The 22,792-nt window shown below is 47.0% G+C and overlaps 1 protein-coding gene across 12 annotated transcripts in view; it reads left to right on the top strand.

Annotated features, from left to right (window-relative positions):
* LOC109266145 (phospholipid-transporting ATPase IB) overlaps window positions 1–22,792 on the top strand; it is a 635,626-nt gene that overhangs the window by 532,635 nt on the left and 80,199 nt on the right. For all 12 annotated transcript variants that reach the window (XM_053900789.1, XM_053900782.1, XM_053900822.1 and 9 more), the window contains 2 exons: window positions 15,402–15,490; window positions 21,574–21,678. In XM_053900789.1, the coding sequence (XP_053756764.1) occupies window positions 15,402–15,490; window positions 21,574–21,678 (194 nt within the window). The remainder of the gene's footprint in view (window positions 1–15,401; window positions 15,491–21,573; window positions 21,679–22,792) is intronic.

Genomic DNA, 22,792 nt, shown 5'->3' with positions numbered 1-22,792 from the left:
TTATTGATTCTGTTGGGGGTTCTCTTTGCCTCCCGGACCTGGATATCTGTTTCCTTTCCCAGATTAGGAAAGTTTTCAGTTATTATTTCTTCAGATAAATTTTCTGGTCCCTTCTCTCTCTCTCTTCTTCTTCTGGGATGCCCATCATATGAATGTTAGTACCTTTTGTGGAGTCACTGAATTCCCGGAATCTATTCTCGTTTACATAATTCTTCTTTTTTCCTTCCTTCTTTTTTTTTTTCCACTTTTGCTCAGCTTGCTTACCTTCCACTACTCTGTCTTCTAGGTCATTAATTGTTCTTCTGCTTCTTCCAGCCTACTCTTCATTCCATCAGGTTTGTTTCTCATTTCATTTATTGAGCCCTTATCTCTGCTGTGTTATTCCTTATATCTGTGTTAATGGTCTCACTGATGTCCTCCACTCTTTTCTCAAGTCCAGTGCTTTAAATTCTCAACCAGGCATGTTACTGATATCTATTTCACTTAGGTCTTCACCCATGGCCTTGTTCTGTGCTTTAATTAGAGACAGATTCCTCCCTCTTCTCATTTTGTCTAAGTCTCTGTGCCTATTTCTGTGTGTTAGGAAAGTCAGCTACGTCCCCTGGTTTTGAAGGTAATGACTTTATGAAGAAGAGGTCCTGTAGTGCCCTGCTGTGTAGTTTCCCTTGTTCCCAAGGGCCTCGCGTTTCCAGGAGTGTCTCCACTGTGTGCTGTGTACTCTCTGTTCTTGTGTCCTGGCCACTTTATCCTTCAAGTCAGTCACCTCCAGAAGCTCTCTTTGCCTGTTGTGAGCAGTATTTGATCCCTGGCCTGAATGTGGTGCATTTTAACTAGGTGTGCCCTGGTCTGCTTGTGAAATGAGACCTGTTGTCACTGCCACTGGAACCGAGGCCTTGCAAAACTCCCTTGTTAGGAGATTCATATTAGCAGAGATTTGAGCCAGTGTTTTGGGGGACCCCCCCACCACCACCATGCTGGGACTGAGGCAAGCATGACTGGAAGGAGCACTTCCACCAGAACATCAGGGGCAGGGCTTGGTGTAAGCAAGTTAGGTAGCAAGTGTCAGCACTTTGCAGGTTCCCAGGTGGCCCTGGGCTTATGCTGAGGGGCACAGGAGGAAAATGGCAGCAGCCAGTTCCTTTGTTCTCTGAGCTATCCCTCTGTGAATGCCGTCTCTCTGGGTCGTGCTCTGAGATGAGTGAATAATCTCCCTACCGTGTGCCGTAGTGAGTCTTCATATCCCTATTTCCATTTTCCATGGTGTATGTCCGTGAGCTGTTTGCCCTGCCTTCTCTGCAAGAGCAGCACAATGCCCTCCGAGCTGTCCCAGAGCCAAGCCCACTGACTTTTAAAATCCAGGCTTTAAGCCTCACTCGTTGTAAGAACTCACACAGTTTGGGCCCTCTCGCTTTCCACGCCAATTACCATGGGGATTTGTTTTCCTAGTATGCTTGTTCCCTGTGTCCTAGTCTGTCTCTCGCCCTTCTCTGCAACTGTGGCTCCCTCCTCGACCACAGTGACCACAGTCTCTTTCTCTCCCAAGCCACGTCTCTATACTTCCTGCCTTCTTCGTTGTGGCATCTTCTCTATCTTTAGTTGTTTGTTATGCCACTCTTCAGATGGATTTCTGGGGTATTTAGGATGGCTTCATAGTTACCTAGTTGTGTTTCTACAGGATGAGATGAGCCTAGGGTCCTCCTGCTCTGCTGCCATCTTCCCCTTATCCTCTTTTCTTGCCTTTAATATGAAATCATCTATTTTTCAAATCTTTGGGTAAGGTTGAAGATCGAGAAAGATGTGTCTTGTTAATCCCATGGATTTTACTCTAATTGGGACTATGCAAATCTTCCAGGTCATGTTAGCATTTTAAAAAGTATTCTAAATGCACAAAGTAGTGATCAGTGGGGACTTTTCAGGGAGATAAAATGTCTCATATTTAGGATATGTGTGTGAGTGTATATATTCTATTAGTTATGTGGTTCCCATTGTCTACCTCTGCATTAATTTCAGTAAAAGTTGGGGAGACAATCCTTCCTAGGGTCAGTCCTGTCAGGCTACATGAGTGGCTGCTGGCCTTATGTACTCATAAGGCCATGTCCTGGGTAGAAGTTTTTATCGTCACTTGAAACAATGATTCAAAGTCTTTTAGTCTGTGGTTCCTGCCACTGAGGAACCTATGAGAAAACCTGAAGCCGACAGGATCTCCCATCTCTAAATTCCTTTCAATCTATGCTAAGGATCAGGATGGTTGTGGGCTGTTTATTCTACAGTTTAATTCTGCATTACTGGGGAGATCTCACTCACTCCTCAGCCCTGTGGAAGCAGCTTAGGCTCTGTGACAGTCTGGGTTGATCATTTTCCCCAGCTTCCTGGACGGGGACTCAGATAGGCACATTTAGCCTTTTGACGTGTTCCCACACAGAGAACATTTTTCATGAGCAATTAGCCCCTACTCTTTTTTCTTTTCTACTTGGGTACAAAGTAAGTTATCAGTAGACATCTTTCAGCATCGAAGAGCGACAGCTGAGTCTGTGCTCTGAGTGGTGTTCTATAGAGATGAGAGCCGGGCTTGGCCTGGTATGATGATAGGACGCTCACCTTGATCAATTAAAAATAGAAGGCACCCTGTCAGCAGTCAGCACCAGTGAGTGGTGCTCATACTTGAACCTAAAGAATAGATCTTAGCTATTTCACTATTTAGCTTTTTTCACTATTAACACCTGCTGCCCATCACCCACAAGCAACCTGTTTGCAATATAACTTGGGAATCCTGCCTCATACGGCTCAACCTGTCCAGCCACCTGAGAGCAGTGACGCGTGAACCTCCTGACAGCTGGGACAGATCGTCATCTTCTGGACCCAGCCCCCCTCAAAACTCACTCAAGAGCCACTCTCTATCGCTATTGTTCACTGCTAGGATACCCAAGTAAGATTGGGGCTTCTACCAATAGGGTAAAAAAATCAGCTCATTATAGGTAACGTGTATAGTGCTTACCATGGGCCACACACTGTTTGTGGTACTTTCCATTTGTTCATTTAGGACTCATGGTATCCCTAGTGAGTTAAGTAATATATATTTCCCATTTTACAGAGGAAGAAGCCAAGGCCTGGTGATTAAATAAGAGTAGGCGGCAGAGTGGGATTGAGGTCCAGGTAGGCTGTCTGTGCCTGTTAGGGACTGGATGTCTGTGTCCCCCTCAAATTTTTATATTGAAGCCTTAACCCCTAACGTAATGGTAATTTAGAGATGGGACCTTTGAGAGGTGATTAGGTTCAGATGAGGTCACGTGGCAGGGGCGGGGGGCCTCGTGGTGGGATTAGTGCCCTTGTAAGAGGAGACATCAGAGAACTTGCTCCTTCTCTTTCCCTCCCTCCCTCCCTCCCTCCCTCCTTGCACACACACACACACACACACACACACACACACACACACACACACGCAGGTCATGTGAGCACAGTGAGAAATCAGCCTTCTGCGAGCCACAAGAGAGCTTTCACAAGAAAGCAGGCTCGCGGGCGCCCTGCTCCCAGATGTCCAGCCTCCAGAACTATGAGGATGAATGTCTGTGGTCTACGCCCACAGTCCCTGGCATGCTGTTACGGCAGCTCGGGCTGCCAGTGCTCCGTCAATCCCACCTCCCACAGAAGCCCTCACAGCCCCTCAGCTTTTCAAGAAACACCTGCCGATCGTTCTCGTTGGTCCTTCAGACGTCCTTCCTCGGCAGTGCCTCTTGGTTCAAGACCTTGATTTCGTCCGCCTCTCTGGGAGGAGGAGGGAACCAGCTCCTATTCCACCTTAGGAAGTGCAGGCGACCCACAGGCTAGGTCACAAGGGTGTATATTCTGGCACCACAGCGGCCAGTGAATATGCATGGAGTGAAAGCGGCACCTGTCTGTTCCAGAGCCCTGGGCTCTGCGGGGACCATGTCTGTGTCTCTGGATCTTCCAGATTTGAGGGCCAGCCAATAGTAGTCATGGTGAGGGGCGCTCGTCTCTCTTCGGGGGGCTCGTCACTCAGGCGGCAAATCGAAGAGGTGGGTCATCTTTATTGATATCTGTCATAAATACTGTGCTCTAATATCGAGCCTAATATTCTATATTACCGTGGTTGTTGCCACTGTGAGACATCTAATTTTTCTCCTCAGGGAAATGGATAACTTTCTGTGACAGCACAGTTGACTCTTTCGGCTTTCTGTAAAATCACGCGAGAATCACAATCTAGAAATAGTGAGTGTTGAAATTGTCTATAAACACCCAGAAGAAACACTGTACCACAGACACCCACAGAATAATTTCTGGAAGCCTGCAGGCCCACCTCTAGGGGAGGAGAGTCAGAACTGGTACCGTGGCGTCCCTGCAGCCCTCCCCATCAGCCCCTGCAGGATTGAGCCCCATGTCCGGCTCTGCACTGTTAGCGTTTGGATTCTCTCTCTCCGGCTCTCTCTGCCCCTCCCCCACTCACGTGTGCATGCCGTCTTGCTCTCTCTCCTTCTCGCTCGCTCTCTCAAAATAAACAAATAAATATTAAAAAAAATTGTACAGCACCAGTTTTAAACCTGTCCCTGTTCTCACCTTGAACGCGAGTCCCACATTTCATAGCAGTGATAGCTGATTTCCTTGCCTTAATTTCCTGCACCAGGCCCTGTGCAGAATGGTAAGAATTGTTTTCCCCTCCGGAAAAATCGTTTCAGGAAATTCGTGGTCTCTAAAATGGGGTGCTAAAGAGCGAAATGGGAAATCAAAAGGACCACTACCCGAAAAAGGATCAGTTAATAATCCAAGTAAGCAAATCATAGCATCCACACTCCACGTCTTCACAGCCTGTTCCGGAAACATCGGGAACTGCCGTCTCGTCACTGGCCGGGGAATAAATGAGAGTTGAAATGTCGCCACGGATTTGTAAAGAATCGTCCCGTTCCACGCGCCCTGAAATAAGAGTTCCCTCCCTTGGGTAGGGGTGGGGTGGGGTGAGGGGAGTCTGTGTTTCCTTCAGAGTTTTCTTTCTGGAGCTTTTGGCTTTGTCAGCGCTGCCCTGCCAGTTAGTGGGGGAAGGCTCCCCACTCCTGTGGCTTCTGTCATGAGTAGCTCACGCGGTGATGACGGTGTTTGTGAGAGCAGAGCCCACACGCAAGGTGTCACGACCACAGTGAGCCGCTGAAACGGCTACCGTGAAAGATACGGACAAGACCAAGCGTGGTGAGGACGTGGGACAGCAGAGCTGCCCAGACATCCATTGTACTCGTGCAACTGCTTTGGTGACCTCTTGGGACGTCTCTTATAAAGTTCATCACACACAAGCACACCTCGTTTTATTGTGCTTCACGGATACTGCATTCTTTACACATCGAAGGGTGGTGGCAACCCCGCCTTGAGCGAGTCCGTTGGTGCCATTTTTCCAGCATTTGTTCACTTTGTGTCTCTGTGTCCCGTTTTCGTAATTCTCACAAGATTTCAAACTTTGTCATCATTGTTATTGTTTAATTTATTAAAATGTTAATAATTTATAATAATTTATAATAATTTATATTAATTATTTATAATAATTTATAACATATAATAAATTAAATTATATTCCATAAATATATAGAATATATGTTTATAGATATATTAATTATAGATAATTAATAATAGATTAATTAATCTATTAATTAATTAATAGATTAATATAATTAATTAGAATAATTAATATAGATATATTAATTATAGATAATTAATAATAATTATTGTTAAAATAAACAATGTTTATTTATTTTTGAGAGAGAGTGTGAGTGGGGGACAGTCAGAGAGAGAGGGAGACACAGAATCTGAAGCTGTCAGCACAGAGCCTGTATGCGGGGCTTGAACTCACCAACAGTGAGATCAGACCTGAGCTGAAGTTGGATGCCTAACCAACTGAGCCACCCAGGGGCCCCTCACACTTTGTCATTATTATGTTTGTTATGGGGACCTGGGATCAGTGATCTTTGACGTTACTCTTGTAACAAGAGTTTGGGGGTGCTGCAAACCACACGCATGTAAGACAATGAACTCAATCCACAAATGTGTATGTTCTGACTGCTCCACCCCCAGCCAGACATTCCCGGTCTCTCCTCCTCTCCTTGGGCCTCCCTGTTCCGCGAGACACAACAATATTGAAATTAGGCCAGTGAATAACCCTATAGCAGCCTCTATGTGTTCACGTGTATGTGTTCACGTTCACGTCTCTCGCTTCGAATCAAAACCCAGAAATGATCGAGCTTGGTGAGGAAGGTTTGCCCAAAGCTGAGCCAGACCCAAAGGTAGCCCTTTTCCACCAGACAGCCAAGCTGTGAACGCAGAGAAAACGTTCTGGAAGGAAGTTGGAAGGGCTTCTCCGGTGAACACACAAATGGTGAGCAAGGGGAACAGCCTTATTGCAGACCCAGAGTCACCTGGAGTGGCCTGGACAGAAGGTTACATCAGCCACAACATTCCCTCCAAGCAGAGCCTAACCCGGAGCAAGCCCCTAATTCTCTTCAGTTTTATGAAGGCCGAGAGAGGTGAGGAGGCTACCAGGAGCAGAGTTGGAAGCTAGGAGAGGTGGGTTCGTGAAGCTTACAGAAGGAAGCCTCCAGAACATAAATGATGCAGGGTGAAGCAGCAGGTGCTGATGAGAAGCGGCAGCAAGTTTCCAGAAGGTCTGGCCAAGGTAGTTAATGAAGGTGGCTGCACCAAACAGCAGATTTTCAATGCAGACAAAACAGACTTCTATTGGAAGAAGATGCCACTGAGGACTTTCACAGCTAGAGAGAGGCCACTGCCTGGCTTCTAAGCTCCAAAGAACAGGCTGACTCTCTCGTTAGAAGCTAATGCAGCTGGTGACTTGAACCGGAAGCCAACTTCGCTGAAGTTGAAGTCCGTGAAGTGCTCACGGACCGTTCTGAAAATCCTAGGTCCCGTTAGAATTATGCCCAGTCCACTGTGCTTTACCAGTGGATCAGCGAAGCCTGGATGACAGTATGTCTGTTTACAGCACGTCACGTTTACAACATGGTTTACTGAATATTTTAAGCCCGCGGTTGAGACCTGCTGCTCAGGAAGAAAGATTCCTTTGGAAATATTGCTGCTCGTTGCCAGTGCACGTGGTCACCCAAGAGCTCTGATGGAGACGCCCAAGGAGACTAACGTTTCCACGCCTGCTGCCACGGCGTGGATTCTGCAGCTCACGGATTGACGAGTCATTTCCACCTTCAAGTCTTACTATTGAAGAAATGCGTTTTGAAAGGCTATCGATGTCATAAAAAGTGATTTCTCTGATGGATCTGGGCAAAGCAACTTGAAAACCTCCCGGAAAGGATTCGGCATTCTAGATGTCATCAAGAACATTCGTGATTCGTGGGAAGAGGTCAAAATATGCACATTTGCAGGCGTTTGGCAGAAGTGGATTCCCACCCTTGGGGATGACTCTGGGGGCTCGGGGCGTCGGTGGAGGCAGTCACGGCGGATGTGGTGGAAACAGCGAGAGAACCAAGACTGGAAGCGGGGCCTGAAGGTGGACGGCGTTGCCGCGATCTCGTGACAGGACGCGATGGGGTGAGGACTGCTTCTCACCGCTGAGCAGAGAACGTGGTTTCTCCAGATGGACTGTGCTCCTGCTGAAGATGCTGTGAAGCTTGTTGACATGACAACGAAGGATTTAGAATGTTACATACACTTGGTACTTAAAGCAGCGGCAGGATTTGAAAGGACTGACTCCAGTTTTGAAAGAAGTTCCACTGTGAGTGAAATGCTATCAAACAGCATCTCATGTGACAGGGAAACCACTCATGAAAGGAAGAGTCCCTTGCTGCAGCAAACTTGAGTGTTTCTTCTAAGAAATTGCCACACCCACGCCAGCCTTCAGCACCCGCCGCCCCGATCAGTCAGCAGCCATCGACATCGAGGCAGGACCCTCCCCCAGCAAAAGGATTACGATTTGCTGAAAGCTCAGATGATGGTTAGCTTTTCTCAGCAGTACAGTACTTTTAAATTAAGGTATGTGCATTGTTTCTTAAGACCTAATTCCATTGCCCAATTAACAGACTATAATATAGCATAGACATAACTTTTATATGCAGTGGGAAACAAAAAAACCTCATTTGACTTGTTTCATTGCAATATTTGCTCTATTGTCGCGGTCTGGAACTGAACCCCCAACATCTCTGGGGTATACCTGCGCATGACAGAGCAACCCCACTCTCAGGTGTTGACCCCAAAGAAACAGAAACATATGTACACAAAAACGACTCTGCACACACGCGCACAGCAGCGTTATTATTGATAATAGGCCCAAACTAGAAAGAACCCCAAGGTCCATTCACAGGAGACTGGTTAAGCAGATTGTGATATATTCACACAACAGAATACCGCTCAAACATTTTAAAAAGAATAGGTTATAGATACCCGCAGGAACACGCATGAATCTCAAAGGCATCATGTTGGGTGAAAGAATGTCTTCCTGCTTACGTGAAGTCCTAAAACAGGCAAAACTTAGCTGTTAGTGACAAATCAGGGCAGGGGAGGGATCAGGCAGGTGTAGTTATACAGATGTACACAATTGTCAGAACTCTTTGAACCAAAAACTGAAGATTTCCGCATTTGACTGTATTTAAATTATAATACCCCCCTTCCCCGGAAAGCATTCCTTTATCCTCCTGGAGGGGGAATACAGTTTTTTTTTTTTTTAATATTTATTTTTGAGAGAGAGAGAGACTCAGTGTGAACGGGAGAGGGTCAGAGGGGGAGACACAGAATCCGAAGCAGGCTCCAGGCTCTGAGCCGTCAGCACAGAGCCCGACGCGGGGCCTGAATTCACGAACGGTGAGATCATACCTGAGCCGAAGTCAAACGCTCGACCGACTGAGCCACCCAGATGCCCCACATTAATCATCCACCACTCACTTTTGAGGGTTTCAAAATAATAGTGTCCATTGATAGAGCCACCTTATGCTTTAGTGACAAAAAAAAAAAAAAAATTAATAAAGCCCACTGTCGAAAAGAGAGCGTTTGTTACATGCTTGGTTCTTAACGACCCCACGTTTGTGGGAATGATATTTTTAGGTGGTTGCTTCTTCTCGCCCATCTTCAGGGATCACAGCAAGGCTGAGGTAGCAGCTTCTTGTGCCGGGGGTTATGGCTTCAAGTCCCCTTTTGTGCAGGTAGATCTGGACGTGCCACTGGGCCGGCATTTAAATGTCCAGATCAGGCGTGTGGGGTGGTTTCTGAGTTAGCACAGGTATGTAGGCGCTTCTGGCATCGCTTGGTTGTTTTTCCAAAACTTCATTTGCATTCCGAGCGCGGGGGAGGAGAGTCGTCTGAGGACGTTCTGTGGGAGACAACTGAGACGTTACTTTTCAGTAAATCTAAGCGTGACATTGGCACCAGCGTTAATGCCGTAGGTATTCTGTGGAGGAGAACTGTGGGCACACGTGACTATGGGAAGGGAACTCGATTTCAGCCTGAAATTGCGCCCTCCTTCCCGAAGCGAGTGGATGTGGTCTCAGCTCAGTCCCTTATCGGGCCACACAAGGGATAGTCTTCCCTGCACCTGTCTGTCGTTGCGCCTGCCCCAGAGTTCCCTGGGGAGGATGGATTTGTGCCGCGCACCTGCCTCTCAGCCTCGGCGTGGGGGGGGTGCACAGCTCCTAAGCAAACGCGTCGACTGTCCCACAGTCACCCAGAGCAAATAGTGCGAGAACGTACATCGCCACCCTTCCCGAAACGACTCTCGCAGAGAGAAAAGCGGATTTAACTTCCCTCGTGCGCATCCGTGGCAAACAAGGTTTTTGGAAAGCCAGAGCTCACCGACAAAACTAGGGCTCCCTTGGCCTTTGAACAGAAACACAAATTTAGGAAAGGTGAGGGGTAAACAAGACCTAAGGAGTAGAAATCACAAATACAAGTGTCCCTACCAGGCGGATGGTCCTTAGACGTTTGGCTTAATTTTGTTACTGTGGCTGGCGGGGGGGTGGGGGGGGGGGCGCAGGGATTGGGGGGCGCGGTTCTTTGGTTCTGTTTTTGTGACACTGAAAGTCCTCCAGATTTTCTTTGACTTACAGTTTGAATTTGGTGCCCTGTGTGTCTGGTGTTAAATGGAAGTCAGACTTGGGGCTTGAGTGTTATTGCCAAGCCTGTGCTGGGGGACGTTCGTTCTCTCCTGCCCCGGGACGGGCGGGTGCGGGAGAAGGAAGCCCCTCGTTGCTCACGTTTAGGGGAGGCAGTGGGGCTTGGGGACAACCAACGGCTTTGAATGTGGCAGCAGATCCTGGGGGGAAGTTGCAGAATTAAATTTCCTTCCGTGCAACGGGAACTGTGAGGGGTCACATGGGAAGTCCTGCACATAGAGATGCACAAAGAAGCCCTAGTTCCTTCTCTGGGCAGGTGAGCGGTTGGCTTCCGCTGTCAGCACCTTGGTTCCCATGCACCCCGCACTGGGAGCACGAAGTACCTTACCTGGCTCTGGTTACTTCTGCTTCCCTTTTGAAACTTCTCGTCTATTGGTCTCTTGGGTGCCTCTGTCGGTTGAGCGTTCAACTCTGGATATCATCTAGGGTCATGATCTGATGGTGGTGAAATCAATCCCTGCATCAGGCTCTGCAATGACAGCATGGAGCCTGCTTGGGATTCTCTCTCTCCCTCTCTATCCGCCCCTCCCCTGCTCATGTTTGCACACGCATGTGCGCTCTCTCAAGTAAATAAAACTTAAAAAAAAAAAAAACAACAAACTCCTGGTCTATCACCATGTTCCTGGATGGCTGGACCTGAGTTTGCGGGTGTGTGTGTGAGATTAGTAGCACTGTAGCAAACAAACGCACTAATCCCTGATCACTCCTATTGTGGGTGCCCCTGGTTCATACTTCTAATCTAACTCAGTGCTGTGCTGGGCAGCTCATTATAGTCAGACAAACCTCCAGTCCTGTCTGGGCTCTCACCTTTTTGCGCCCTAATGTATCAACTCATTCTACCCACCTGAGCCTCAGTTTACTGCAGTGGGTTCCTGTGCATTTGGCACCTGAGTGGCTCATGTCTGTGCTAGTAAAGATGTGCTAACTGGGAAGAGGGGGTCCCTTCTTCCCAACAGACTGTTAGCACATCAAAAGGATATTTTTAAAACCTCACTCAATAGTACTTAGGAGAGGGGAGGGGAAAGAGTAATTAAGTGCCATTTGTCACCCAGCCCAGCTCAATAAACATTTTGTGTGTGTGTGTCATGCTTAAGAGAACAAGAAAATGTAATTAAGTTTAAATAACTAAAGCTGTGGCCTTAGGGAAGCTTTCAGGACGTTGGGCCTCAGTCATTCCGTGAAAATCTGTAGAAACTTTTCTGGAACCACACTTTTAAGTTATATACACGAAATCTTCCCGGCTCCAAGTTTTAAACACCAGCAACAGCAACAACAATATTTGCAAATCTCTATATAACTTTCGTCAATTTGGGTGGGAGCTTCATATTTCCAGTAGGGCAGCTCAAAGTTCACGGTCCTTACTTCGCTCAGCAAGTAAAATTCTTACTGAGTTTCATAATCTAGTTTAAATCATTGCTGTCAAGTGTTATTTTTAAATGACCGTACCCTTTGGTAAATACACCTAGCAGATGATCCAGGACGTACCCCCGGTAAGTATAGCTCAAACCAGTCCCACCTTCCATGGGCAAGTACCACCCCAGGCGGGTACAGCAGAGAGCAATACCCAAGGTGCCAACTCAGCCCTGCGGCCGGGGACTCAGCCAGCCATAGAGGCAAGAGGGTTGTTGATGGGCTCCTTCCCATGGTTCACTTGGGAGGTGGAGGGAGGGGTCGGGTTACATCTTTCTTTCATGTGAGTAATACATGTTTTCAGTAGAAAAAACGGGAAGTAGAGATAGCCAGAGAGATATGCAAACACCAGTCACCGTCCTCCTGTATCCCAGATGCATTATTCACGAACATGTCAGCAGCACGTATGAAAGCGGGTGTTAGTCTCCAGCCTGGCAAGGCCGGGACCACTCCACCCCTTTTGAAGTCCCAAAGTGCATTTGTGAAAGGTGAGCAAATCCTAAAACACGACCTACAACAATCGGAGTGTATATTGACGTATATAGACACGTGCTGAAGGCTTCACATTCAAAGACACGGGAACTTGTAGCAGACTGCATCAGGACATGGCATCTCAAGTTCAATTTCAAGATTTGGCCCAGTTGTGCTGCTTTTCCCACACTCCCATTGCCATGGTGGGTCCATTGGAAGAGGTGTCAGAACCGGAGTTTGCATTAGCCTTATAACATTCCTCTGTGCCAACGAATCTAATTCTCTGTCCCTCTTAATTGCCACCCACGAGCCCATTGTCTGTAGGTACCACAATATAATTAAGTCCTGTTCTTGGACGTTTCTTTCTTCCTGTCTTTGGTAGCACAGCACGGTGTGAATATTCTTGCACTTACTTCTTTGGACACTTTATTACTTATTTCCTGAGGATGAAGTGGAAGAGACGTGATTGATGGGGCGCAACGCGCTCCCATAGTTTTAAGTCAGAAAACAGGCACTTTTTTTAGAAAAATCAAAGCAAGTCCTCCAGGCCCTGGGTGGAGTTCAGCTTTACCCCAGACCTCACTGCGTCTCAGACTCATCGTCAGAAGCTCCGAGTCCCGCGGAGAGCCACGCGACAGAGTTCGGAGGCAAGACCCGAGCGGTTGGGCGTGGGCTTTGCCGTGGCTGCTCGGGACAAGGGCCGCGGTGGGTGTGGCGGGCCCACCAGAACAGAGGACGGAAACCAGAGAGCGCGTTGAAACTAGCATGCCGCGTGGGGGCCAAACCCCGCCCTCTGCACTTGAAGAGAGCTGCCCTGAGTGCCCCCTGATTCTCAGCCCTGCCGCGTCCCTGCAAGTGTCCCCCAGCTTACGTGTGCCTCGACCCCACTGCCCGCCCGCCCTCGGAAAGCCTCCGGCCACTTGGTAATGAGTTGTGGCAAAACCTCTCTCTTCCCGTGGAACCAAATGGTGAGGACTCCAGAAAAGCAAAGGAACGAACGTGAGGGGTTCTGTCACCCCTGTCCCTTTTCGAAGTGGCCCACCCTTCCAGGCCAACTTGCCGGTTGCCAGCCAGCTCCAAGCTCCCAGCCCGGCTCACCGGAAACCCCAATCTAAGGACTCCCTACTCCCCAGCCCCCACATTTGCTTAGAGCAAACTTGTCCGCACCTCCCTCCCCGGCTTTTGCCCTACATTCTCTTTTCCCCTCCTCCCCTGACATTTAACTTGGCCCCACAGCTCTACACCTTAAAACCCTCTGCCCCAAACTGTCTGTGACGCAGCATGCCAGGACCAAGAAAAGCTCATCAAAGGCTGCTGTCCTCGCTGCCTGTCCCTGTCACTCATCGTTCCCCTTGGAACTGCTCTCCCTCTACCCTTCCCTAGCTGCCGAAACCCTGCTTATCTTTCTAGACACATCTCACGTTCTGTGTTCTTTAAGGAGCCTGACCAGCCTTCTGAAACCCCCTAGAATGTGATCGCAATACATGTCATATTCCGCTGTGTCGTGTACGGACGGTCCCTGACTTAGGATGGTTCCATTTAGGATTTTCCAACTTGATGATGACGTGAGAGCGAGACGCATTCAGTAGAAGCCGTACTTGGAGCTTTGAATCTGGATCTTTTCCTAGGCCAGCGGCATGTGGTACGATTGTCTCTCGTGACGCCGGGCAGTGGCCACTCCCCAGGCAGCCGGCACAGCCCCGAGGGTGAATAACCGACACGCTCACAACCATTCGCCGCCCAGACAACTACCTGTCACTTTTAGCACCGTATTCAGTACGTCGCAGGAGATTCTCGTTTTTTGTTTCTTTTTTTTATCAAAGCATAGTTGGCACACCACGTTATGTTAGCTTCCGGTGTGCAGCGTAGTAATGCAACAAATCTCTTTGTAGTATGACTGCCGCGTGTCACCATACAACGCTTCCCGTCCCACTGACCGTCTTCCCTAGGCTGTGCCTTTCATCCCCGTGATGGAAGCCTCTATCTGTCACCCTCTTCGTCTGTTTTACCCTCCCCCCCTGCATTCCCGCTCCCCTCCGGCAACCACCAATTTGTTCTCTGTACTTGTGGGTCTTTTTCTGCGTTTTTGTTTGTTAATAAGTTTGTTTTTTAGATTCCACGTGGAAGGGAAAATATGGCTTTTGTCTTTGTCTGGCTTCTTTCACTCAGCATTATACCCTCTGGTACGTCCATCCACGTGGTCCCACACAGCAAGATCTCATTCGTGTTCACGGTTGAGTAATATTCCGTTGTGTGTCCGTACACCCCCCCCCCCCCACCCACATCTTCTGGATCCGTTCATCTGTGGATGGACACTTAGGTTGCTTCCATATCTTGACTATGGATTGTAAATAATGCTACAGTAAACATAAGGGCACATATATCTTTCGAATTAGTGTTTTTGTTTTCTTTGGCTAAATACCCAGTAGTGGAATTTGGGGACCCTATGGTTATTTCTATTTGTAATTTTTTGAGGAACCTCCATACAGTTTTCCACATTAATGCTTTATTATAAAATAGGCTTGGGGCACCTGGGTGGCTCAGTTGTTTGGGCTCCCAAGTCTTGATTTAGGCTCAGATCATGATCTTATGATTTGTGAGTTCTAGCCCCACGTCGGGCTCTGCACAGACAGCATGGGGCCTGCCTAGAATTCTGTCTCCCTCTCCCTCTCTGCCCCTCCCCAGTATGCTTCTATATATCTCTCAAAACAAAAATAAACTTAAAAAAATAAAACAGGGTTTTGATGATTTTGCCCAACTGGCTATGGTGTTCAGTAAGTTAGGTATATTAACTGCATTTTTGAGTTATGATATTTTCAACTTATGATGGGTTTATCAGCATATGACCCTGTTGAAAATCAGGGAATATCTATAGATTATACCACGTGTGTGTGTGTGTAGGTGTGTGTGTGTGTGTACTTAATGATTTTAAGTTCCTGGGAGGCAAGGACTATAACCATTCATTTTCCTCTTCTGGGTGTTCAGAATCACTGTACCTTGCACCAAGGTACTTGTTCTACGAACGAATGAGCAGCGAAGGAACATGGGCTGATGTATAAGGGAAGTGGATGTAATGAGCCTCCTAGAGAAAAGTTGATTTGATAGCAAGCTGGCTCCAACCTTTCCATATAGGAGGGATTTGGGGACAGCGTTCTGATCAGAAAGAGGCTTAAAAAAGCACTTTTTAAAGAGGGAGACAACAACGCTTGTTAAAATGAAAGGAGACCAGAGCTGATGGAGATCAACAGAGAGGCACATTTTCGCTGTGATTGAATGTCTGGTGTGTGTGTGTGTGTGTGTGTGTGTGTGTGTGTGTTATGGGATGTTTTCCATTGATTAAATCACGTAGGTTTTTTGAAAGAACAAACCTAACGCACGTGTCACTTCTCTGTCTTGCAGGCAACCATGGTCCTGAGCTCTGCACACTTCTGGTTGGGATTATTTCTGGTTCCCACGGCGTGTTTGATCGAAGATGTGGCGTGGAGAGCGTAAGTGAAAAGTGAAGTGGCCGCCCTAAGTCTTGCTCAGCTGCCCTTGCAATCACCTTTTGTGAACCCTGCGGTAGGGTCCTGCATGCTGTGAGACTTCTCAAGAATCAGGTCTCCTGCCTGGCCAAAAACTGTATGTGGAGGTCATTTCAAATTAGAAAATACTTGGAAGGAAGGAGTCTTCATTTTCCCAGTAACTCACAGTAGGAATCCTTCAAATATAATTTATTTAGAGTGTCCGTGTACAGATCTATGTGAACATTAATCACAAAGATGAAATTATAATGTGGGTCAGACAGGAAACAATTCATGCTCAACTTTTGCTTACGTTTCAAAATAATATTGTTTCTGAAATGTCTTGTGTACAAGGTAAGTGAAGCAACTACGTTCCAAGAGAATGTAAATTTTAATTTTATCCATGAGAAAGAGACGGAATACTCCAAATGAGGTAACACTGAGTTTTGTTTGGGGCAGGCCTGATCCCTCCTACAAACAGTTGCCGACTTCCCTGAAAATTGAGCCTCCTGGATTGGTTTTACTTTAGGCAAAGCATAATTATTTTGGGGCCCTGAGGTAGAGAATTGAGACTTTAATCCAAACCTTCCAGGAAAAGACATCAGATTTCATTTTTATTTCCCCCTTCCTCCCACACTCAATGAGAATTGTTCTTGCCTGACAGTTAAGGATGTCTTTTGAAAAAGTCTTCACTTTGGCATTATCTTGACACCCGATGATGCCTAACGTGGAGAGAGAGAGAGAGAGAGAGAGAGAGAGAGAGAGGAAGAGAGAGAATTGTATAGCACATATTTTGGGTGCGTTTTTTTTCCTCTTCACTAAGTTTTGCAACTGTTGGTAAAAACTAAATAATTCTAATTTATTAAATGGCTTGATTTACCACTACTTTCCTTTTATCTACTAAACCCGTGTTTTGTAAATAACTGAACTAGAATCTTTGGAAATGAAATTATAGCCAGGAAAGATGTTTTCTTAATCTAATAAATGCACTGAGAGAAAATGTTCTGTTATTTGTTCTTATAGCACAAAGCCCAATTGTGGCATACCATTTTACCTTGCTAAATTTCTTCAATTTCACATGACAGTTGGGTTAGTTTTAGGTAAATACAGCATGACGTTGGTTACATTAGATCACTTTACAATTTATACTGATTGAGAATAGTGATGCAATTATAAATTAATCTCAGCCTATTTTAATTCAACTATCTAGATTAATGCCATGAAAAAACATGTTATTGAGACTGTATTTGCCAAGTGAGACTTTAGCAAAAGTATCTTTCTACCATTTCGAAGAGTGTTGGCCGATGACAGTGTTCTCTACCTCCTCGTCTTTTCCAATCCATTCTGAGTAAAAGTTACCGGTCACCAAGGAAGCAAATTATTCCTTCAAGCGGGACTTGTTTTTGGTTTCCCCTGGCACTGTAAAATTAGTGCCATTTACATTTTAGCAAGAATAAATCAAAGGACACTGCCTCCAGCTCCACCGGAGGGAAAGAGCAAAAGTCACTTCATTTCCAAGAAGCTTGCCAGCCAGGTAGGAGCAGGGGCCGTGCTCTGTGGTGAGGAGGCTGGTGGGGGGCCAACAGAGGCAGACAGACCCCAGGCATTGTCCCACCTGCTACCTCCTGCCCGGTAGGGGCCCAGAAAACAGCCCTTCCCAGGAGCAGACGGCACCTCGGCTTTGGGCTGAGCCGGGAGGGCCGCTACCAAAGTGCAGGGACACTTACAGAAATGTACTTTTGTCCCTTTCTGTTTGGAGAAACCAGGGAGGGTGTGTACCTTGGCTCTCACCTGCAGTATTTGGCCAAAGAATATGCTCAATTTGTAGTACACATTTCACATCTAAAGTACAGTCACCTCTGTCCTCAAAAAACAAGAATTTCACAAGTTTACTTGGGAATCCTCCCATGATCACGGGGCCCATGTTTACACTCCCGCCCTGACATCGATGTTGTCCCGTAAATTCAGAGGCTTCTCTGGGAAGAGAAAGCCTACTATGAGTCAGTCGCACTGTGATTTCTCTTTCTGAGCTTTAACTCCCGGGACGTGTTCCGGTTTTCCTTCCTGCACACTGAGCAAACACACGAACCCTGCTTGTCCACAACCTCCCTTCACTGGGTTCCGGGTGTCAACTATTCATTGAGACACGATGTGCTGTGACTGTCCTTGGGCTTCCAAGGAGAGTTTTGAGTGAAGTGAATCGGAATTACCAAACCAAAAATTACCACAGGCTCGGAAGAGCCTGTGGGGCCTGTCAGAGTCTCTCACGGGATGACTCTCTCATCTTGCCTTGGCCCAATCTTACTGGACTTTTTGTTTTGTCTTGAATGTTGGAGGTTGACTCTCTTTTGAAAGAGCTTTTAAATCCCAGCAGGAGGCAGGCCCACCTTTTTGCATGTATTTCTATGAGTGTTGAGGGAAGTGAGCTGCTCTTTCTACATTTTCCCCCCTTAGCCTCCCCAGTCCCCCTCTCCCATTTCAGGACCTAGACTGTTTCAGAGTCAGGGAAAAAAAAAAAAGAAAGAAAGAAAGAAAGAAAACCAGCATGAGGTAATTCAGTCATTTTTTCCATGAAGTCTGTCAGCTTTCTGGTCGAAGATCCGTGAGACTATCTTAAGTCAGATTTGGATGCCATAAAGTACCTCCTCTGTTATCCTATTAACCATAATTTTCATCAGGGACCGAACTAACACATCTTTTACTAAAATAATTGACTGATTATATGTGATACCTGGCTAATGAGTATTTTTATTAGAAGCATGAAGTTTAAATTGCCCAGAACTATTTTAATACACTTGAGCTTACACGCTTCCAAAATGTTTACCCATGACCACATTCTTAGGTAAGCTGCCGTGCACTCATTCTCATTTAGGAGAAATTCGTTAGTTGCTTTGTAGAAATAATATAAAGCTCAAGGCCACTGGGCACAGGAACCCGTCTCCTTTTATCTAACCGTATCTCTTATACTTTACCAGTCAGCACACAATACGTTCAGCAATTCCAGAATGATTTCATTTCCTTATTATAATCCCAGATAGGCAGTTAAATGGAAATAAAAAGTAATAAGAAATTTCTGTATACAAATGAGTCTTGATTTCAAAAAAAAAAAAAAACCAACTAAACTAAGTTTTTGTGAACCAAATTGTATTTACATTTTCATCCACATTTAGTGGAATCGAACATCTCCTTGACTTGCTGCTTTTCCATGCAGAGGAGGGAGTCAAGGAACAAAGTTTCAGAAACAGAAAGATGAAAAGGTCAAGATGCTACGTCGATCTATTTGTGTTAAAAACCCCCAAATACGTGGAGATACCCATAGCCGTATCTGGAGGCTCCCAGCCGACTCTCACGCTCTGACAGTGGCTAAGCAACCCACGCTACCCCTCGTGGGATCATCTGGTCTTTTGGTGCGGGGTTGGATGGAGCAGCCCCAGACCACAGCGGGCCAGCCGTTGGGGGACAGTGGGGCTCACTGTGTCACAGCTGTGACTCAGAACAAGCCACACCCCGGTGCCTGGTGAGACCGAACTCGCATGCCAGTGGCTGATGCTTAAAGGCCGGCTTTTCACATGTGAACTTTGACAGGGGGAGGAGAGCCATTCATCTAACGAAGAATTTATGAATGAGGTAAAGGCCCTTGAAAAAGCAGTTTTGCGTTGCTAACATCACTTCTACCCCAGTGCCACACGCAGAAAGACTCACGGAATCATCCCCGAGCGTTGCCATACGGTGTTCTCAAATAGTGGTCAAGTCCCATGAGCTAGGCTCGTGGAAATACTGAAAACTTGCTGAGTAATTCTTGGACACCGATGAGTTTCATCCATTAAAAACATGCCCAGTGTCTGGGGGCATTAGGATACTCAGATCATTTCACCCTGAAATGATTTTGTGAATGAACCAAAACTGGCAGTTTCAATGTAGTGGGTCAGATTCGTTTTCCCTTGGCCTAAGGTGTAGATTTCCAGCCCACTGGCCCAGCCTCCCTGTTCCTAGCCTACTTCTTGGTGGCACCCTTGTCCCCCAGCCCAGAAGATAACTCCGAGGGCTGTTACAGAGGTTGATGAGCCCTGATTGCTCTGTGTTGGGAGAAGGAGGGAGGAAGGAGGGGAGGGGTGGATTGAGGACCATCCTGAAACAGAGCACATGTTCATCCCCCAGGACCCGCAGATGTGTTCTCTGTGTATTTGGGGACCTGTATATCTGGGGTGAATCCTAGCGGAGCGGGGCTTGCCCCTTAGTTGTCTCCCTATCATCCTAGCCCCGTGAGCCCATGAGATAAAAGTTCAAGTTGGGGGCCCAGCATATTCAATAATAATGAACAGTGCAAATTTCAACATTCTTTTTTTACTGTCTCCGGCAAAACGCTAAACGTTTTCTCATTTCTTGTTTAAATTAAAATTCCACAGTCTCTGCTTTGAACTGCAGTATTGTTATCACTACTGAGTCCCGGGACTCGGCTTGATGTAATTAAGGTATTATGTGTTAAAACCTGTGTGGCTGAGTTCTCTTGTTTACTTTGGGGAAAAGGAATGACAGGCACATACACAGTGTCTTAGGACTAATACTCCATTATAGATTAACTTGGAGTGTTAGGGGATGACTGGGCGTTATCTTAACAGACTTCTTCCCTTGAAGGTGGAGGGTGGGAGGAAGAATGCGATTTCACTGCAACGGCTTGCGTCTTCAGAATGTTCCCGTTACGCTGTTTTCTCTTCCTTGCAGAGATGCTCCGTTTTTGCTCTTGGTCTGTCTTTGAGTCCTGGCACTTAGCAGGGTCTCCACATCTGTTTACACTGAAACTAATGAAAAGCTTTTTGTAATACAGAAACCTGCCCTATATTGCTAAGCAATGAGCCCTTTTTCTTTTTAGTTGTACCCCCCCCCCCCCCCCCCCCCGGTTTCATACCTGTGTCTAGTCAAATGGCCTTTTCCTTCAGCGGTACCGTTTCCAACCAGTAGCTCCGTGTTTAGTCTCAATTTCAGGAAGATCCTGAGATCAGCTGCTTGTTTGAATGTTGTAAGGTATTCTTAGTTTAATCAGAAAAAGAGGGCAGGCGGTTCTTCCTGCAGTTCGAGGGGGGTGACCTGACCAGGCTGAGGTTTAAACTGTGGTGCAGAGGCCAGCTTATTTCCGTTGCTACATCAGTTGCTTTACGCCATGGAGACCCACATAGATGGGCCCTGAGGGTAAGTCTCTGCAAGAGAACAGTGGAAAAGCTGTGCCTGGATATTTGTATTGACCCTAAATTTCAGGTCCAGAGTTTGGCTTGAAGAGCATGAATTCCAGCATTATAAACCCCATTCCCGGGGCACCTGGGTGGCCTGGGTGGCTCAGTCGGTTAAGCATCTGACTTCAGCTCATAGTCATGATCTCACGGTCCATGAGTTCAAACCCCACGTCGGGCTCTGTGCTGACAGCTCAGAGTCTGGAGCCTGCTTTGGATTCTGTGTGTGCCTCTCTCTGCCCCCCGCCCCACCCTCTACCCCCTGACACCCGCCGCTCACACTCTGTCTCTATCTCTCAAATTAAATAAACATACATACATACATACATACATCCCATTCCTGCTGTGACAGTGGCTCTTTTGACGCTAAAAAGAGAACAAACTACTCACCCGGGGTCTGTGATCCCAGTAGGGGCCAGGGCTAAGGGATCCGCATACATCCACTAGGGTAAGGATTTAAAGCATCTTCTGGGTTCTTAGGTTCTGCAGTGAAACCCTTTGGAGATGGACCCGTGAATATCCACGGACCCCGGTCCTTGGTCTGAAAGGCTGGGCCCTCAGCCAGATTCTCGGGCTTTCAGCAGCAGGCAGTGTTCCTTGGCGGATGTGGGCTAACTTCTGAGGCTCACGGTCCAAGTGTGTTCTGGGGGACTTGGGATGCTTCCCGGTGTATGAAAGTGGAGCCCCGGCCACGCACCGGGACTGTGACTGTTCCACGACGTCCGGAGCTGCAGCCTCGGCGTCCAAGGGCATCCAGATGTGGCCCCAAAAGGGAGCAGCCAGGCTTTAATGCTGTATAAAGTTCCTATGTCATGCGCTTTTTGTCTTTTCCTTCCGACGCAGGGCCAAGCATACCTGCAAGAAAACGTTGCTGGAGGAGGTGCAGGAGCTGGAAACGAAGGCCAGAGTGATGGGGAAAGCGATGCTTCGGGACAGTAACGGGAAGAGGTGGGCCAGCGCCGGCCAAGAGCGTGGGGGGCGCCAGTTCTCCCAGCCCTGCTCCCTGCTTTTCCATCCCACCTTGCTTTTCCTCTCCTCAGTTTTCCATGAGAGCATGGCATGCTCAGTTTGAGCCGTTTTGGGGATTCTCGAAGAATATAGTCACAGGCAGATTTAAATCGCATTTTCTCAGTGGCCACGTGAGATGCGGCCTGTCCCCAGGTAAAGCTGGGGGTTTTCACGGGGTCTGGGCGTGGCCAAAACAGCCCACGTGCAGAAAACAGAAATAGCAGCGATACTATCCCAAGGTGGAAAAGGCCTGTTTCAGTCTTGTTACCAAAGCTAGGCCTTTTGATGTTAGGCCCAATTATTATACTCAATGATGAGTATCTACCATGAAGGTTTGCATGCCGAATAATGTGTGTTTTTCATGTAAATCTTGTTACGGTTCATGGCAAGTGTACCTGGGGCCTTTCGTTGTGCTTTTACCGAATTATGATTTTCTACTGGTGTTGAGAAAGTATCATGTGACGTATGGGCGAGTTCACAGGAACAAATGCTATCGTTCCCTCTCCTTATTTCCCGTGGGACATCGGCCTCCTCTTTCCCGTACCTAAAAGTTGGGCATGTGAACAGCTTTTGATTAATCCTGTACGTCACAGTGTTATTAGATTGCATTTAGTTAAAGCCCGCGTACTACCAAAGGAAGCTGACCTGGACCCAAGAACAACTTAGTATTGCTGTCTTAGACATATGGAATGTCTGGAAAACTCGGAGTACCACTCTCCTATACGTGGGTTTAAGGAAATCTGTAGCTCACTGCCAGGAAAACCGAAATCTGCAAGCTGAAGACGTCTAGAGATTCCTACTGTGTGTCTTAATGTTTCAATTCTGTTCGATCCTATCATCTTCCAAAGCAATGAAGACAAAAGCATTTTCTTTTTTAACCCAGAGTTTGAGAACTATTAGGAATATAACTTCAAATAACTTCAGATACTTCAGGGAAGGAGTTGTAGAGCGTGTAGTTCAAGTTGTGGTTTTTGTGTTTGTTCATGACATTTTTTTTAACAAGTGAGGCCATTGGCATTCATTATATGGCAGCTGTGCCAGTCGCTGTAAAAAA

Source organism: Panthera pardus, unplaced genomic scaffold (assembly GCF_024362965.1).
Source record: "Panthera pardus isolate Hobbes unplaced genomic scaffold, ASM2436296v1 HiC_scaffold_1, whole genome shotgun sequence".
Taxonomy (NCBI): Eukaryota; Metazoa; Chordata; class Mammalia; order Carnivora; family Felidae; genus Panthera; species Panthera pardus.
This window is presented reverse-complemented; position numbering and strand designations above follow the sequence as displayed.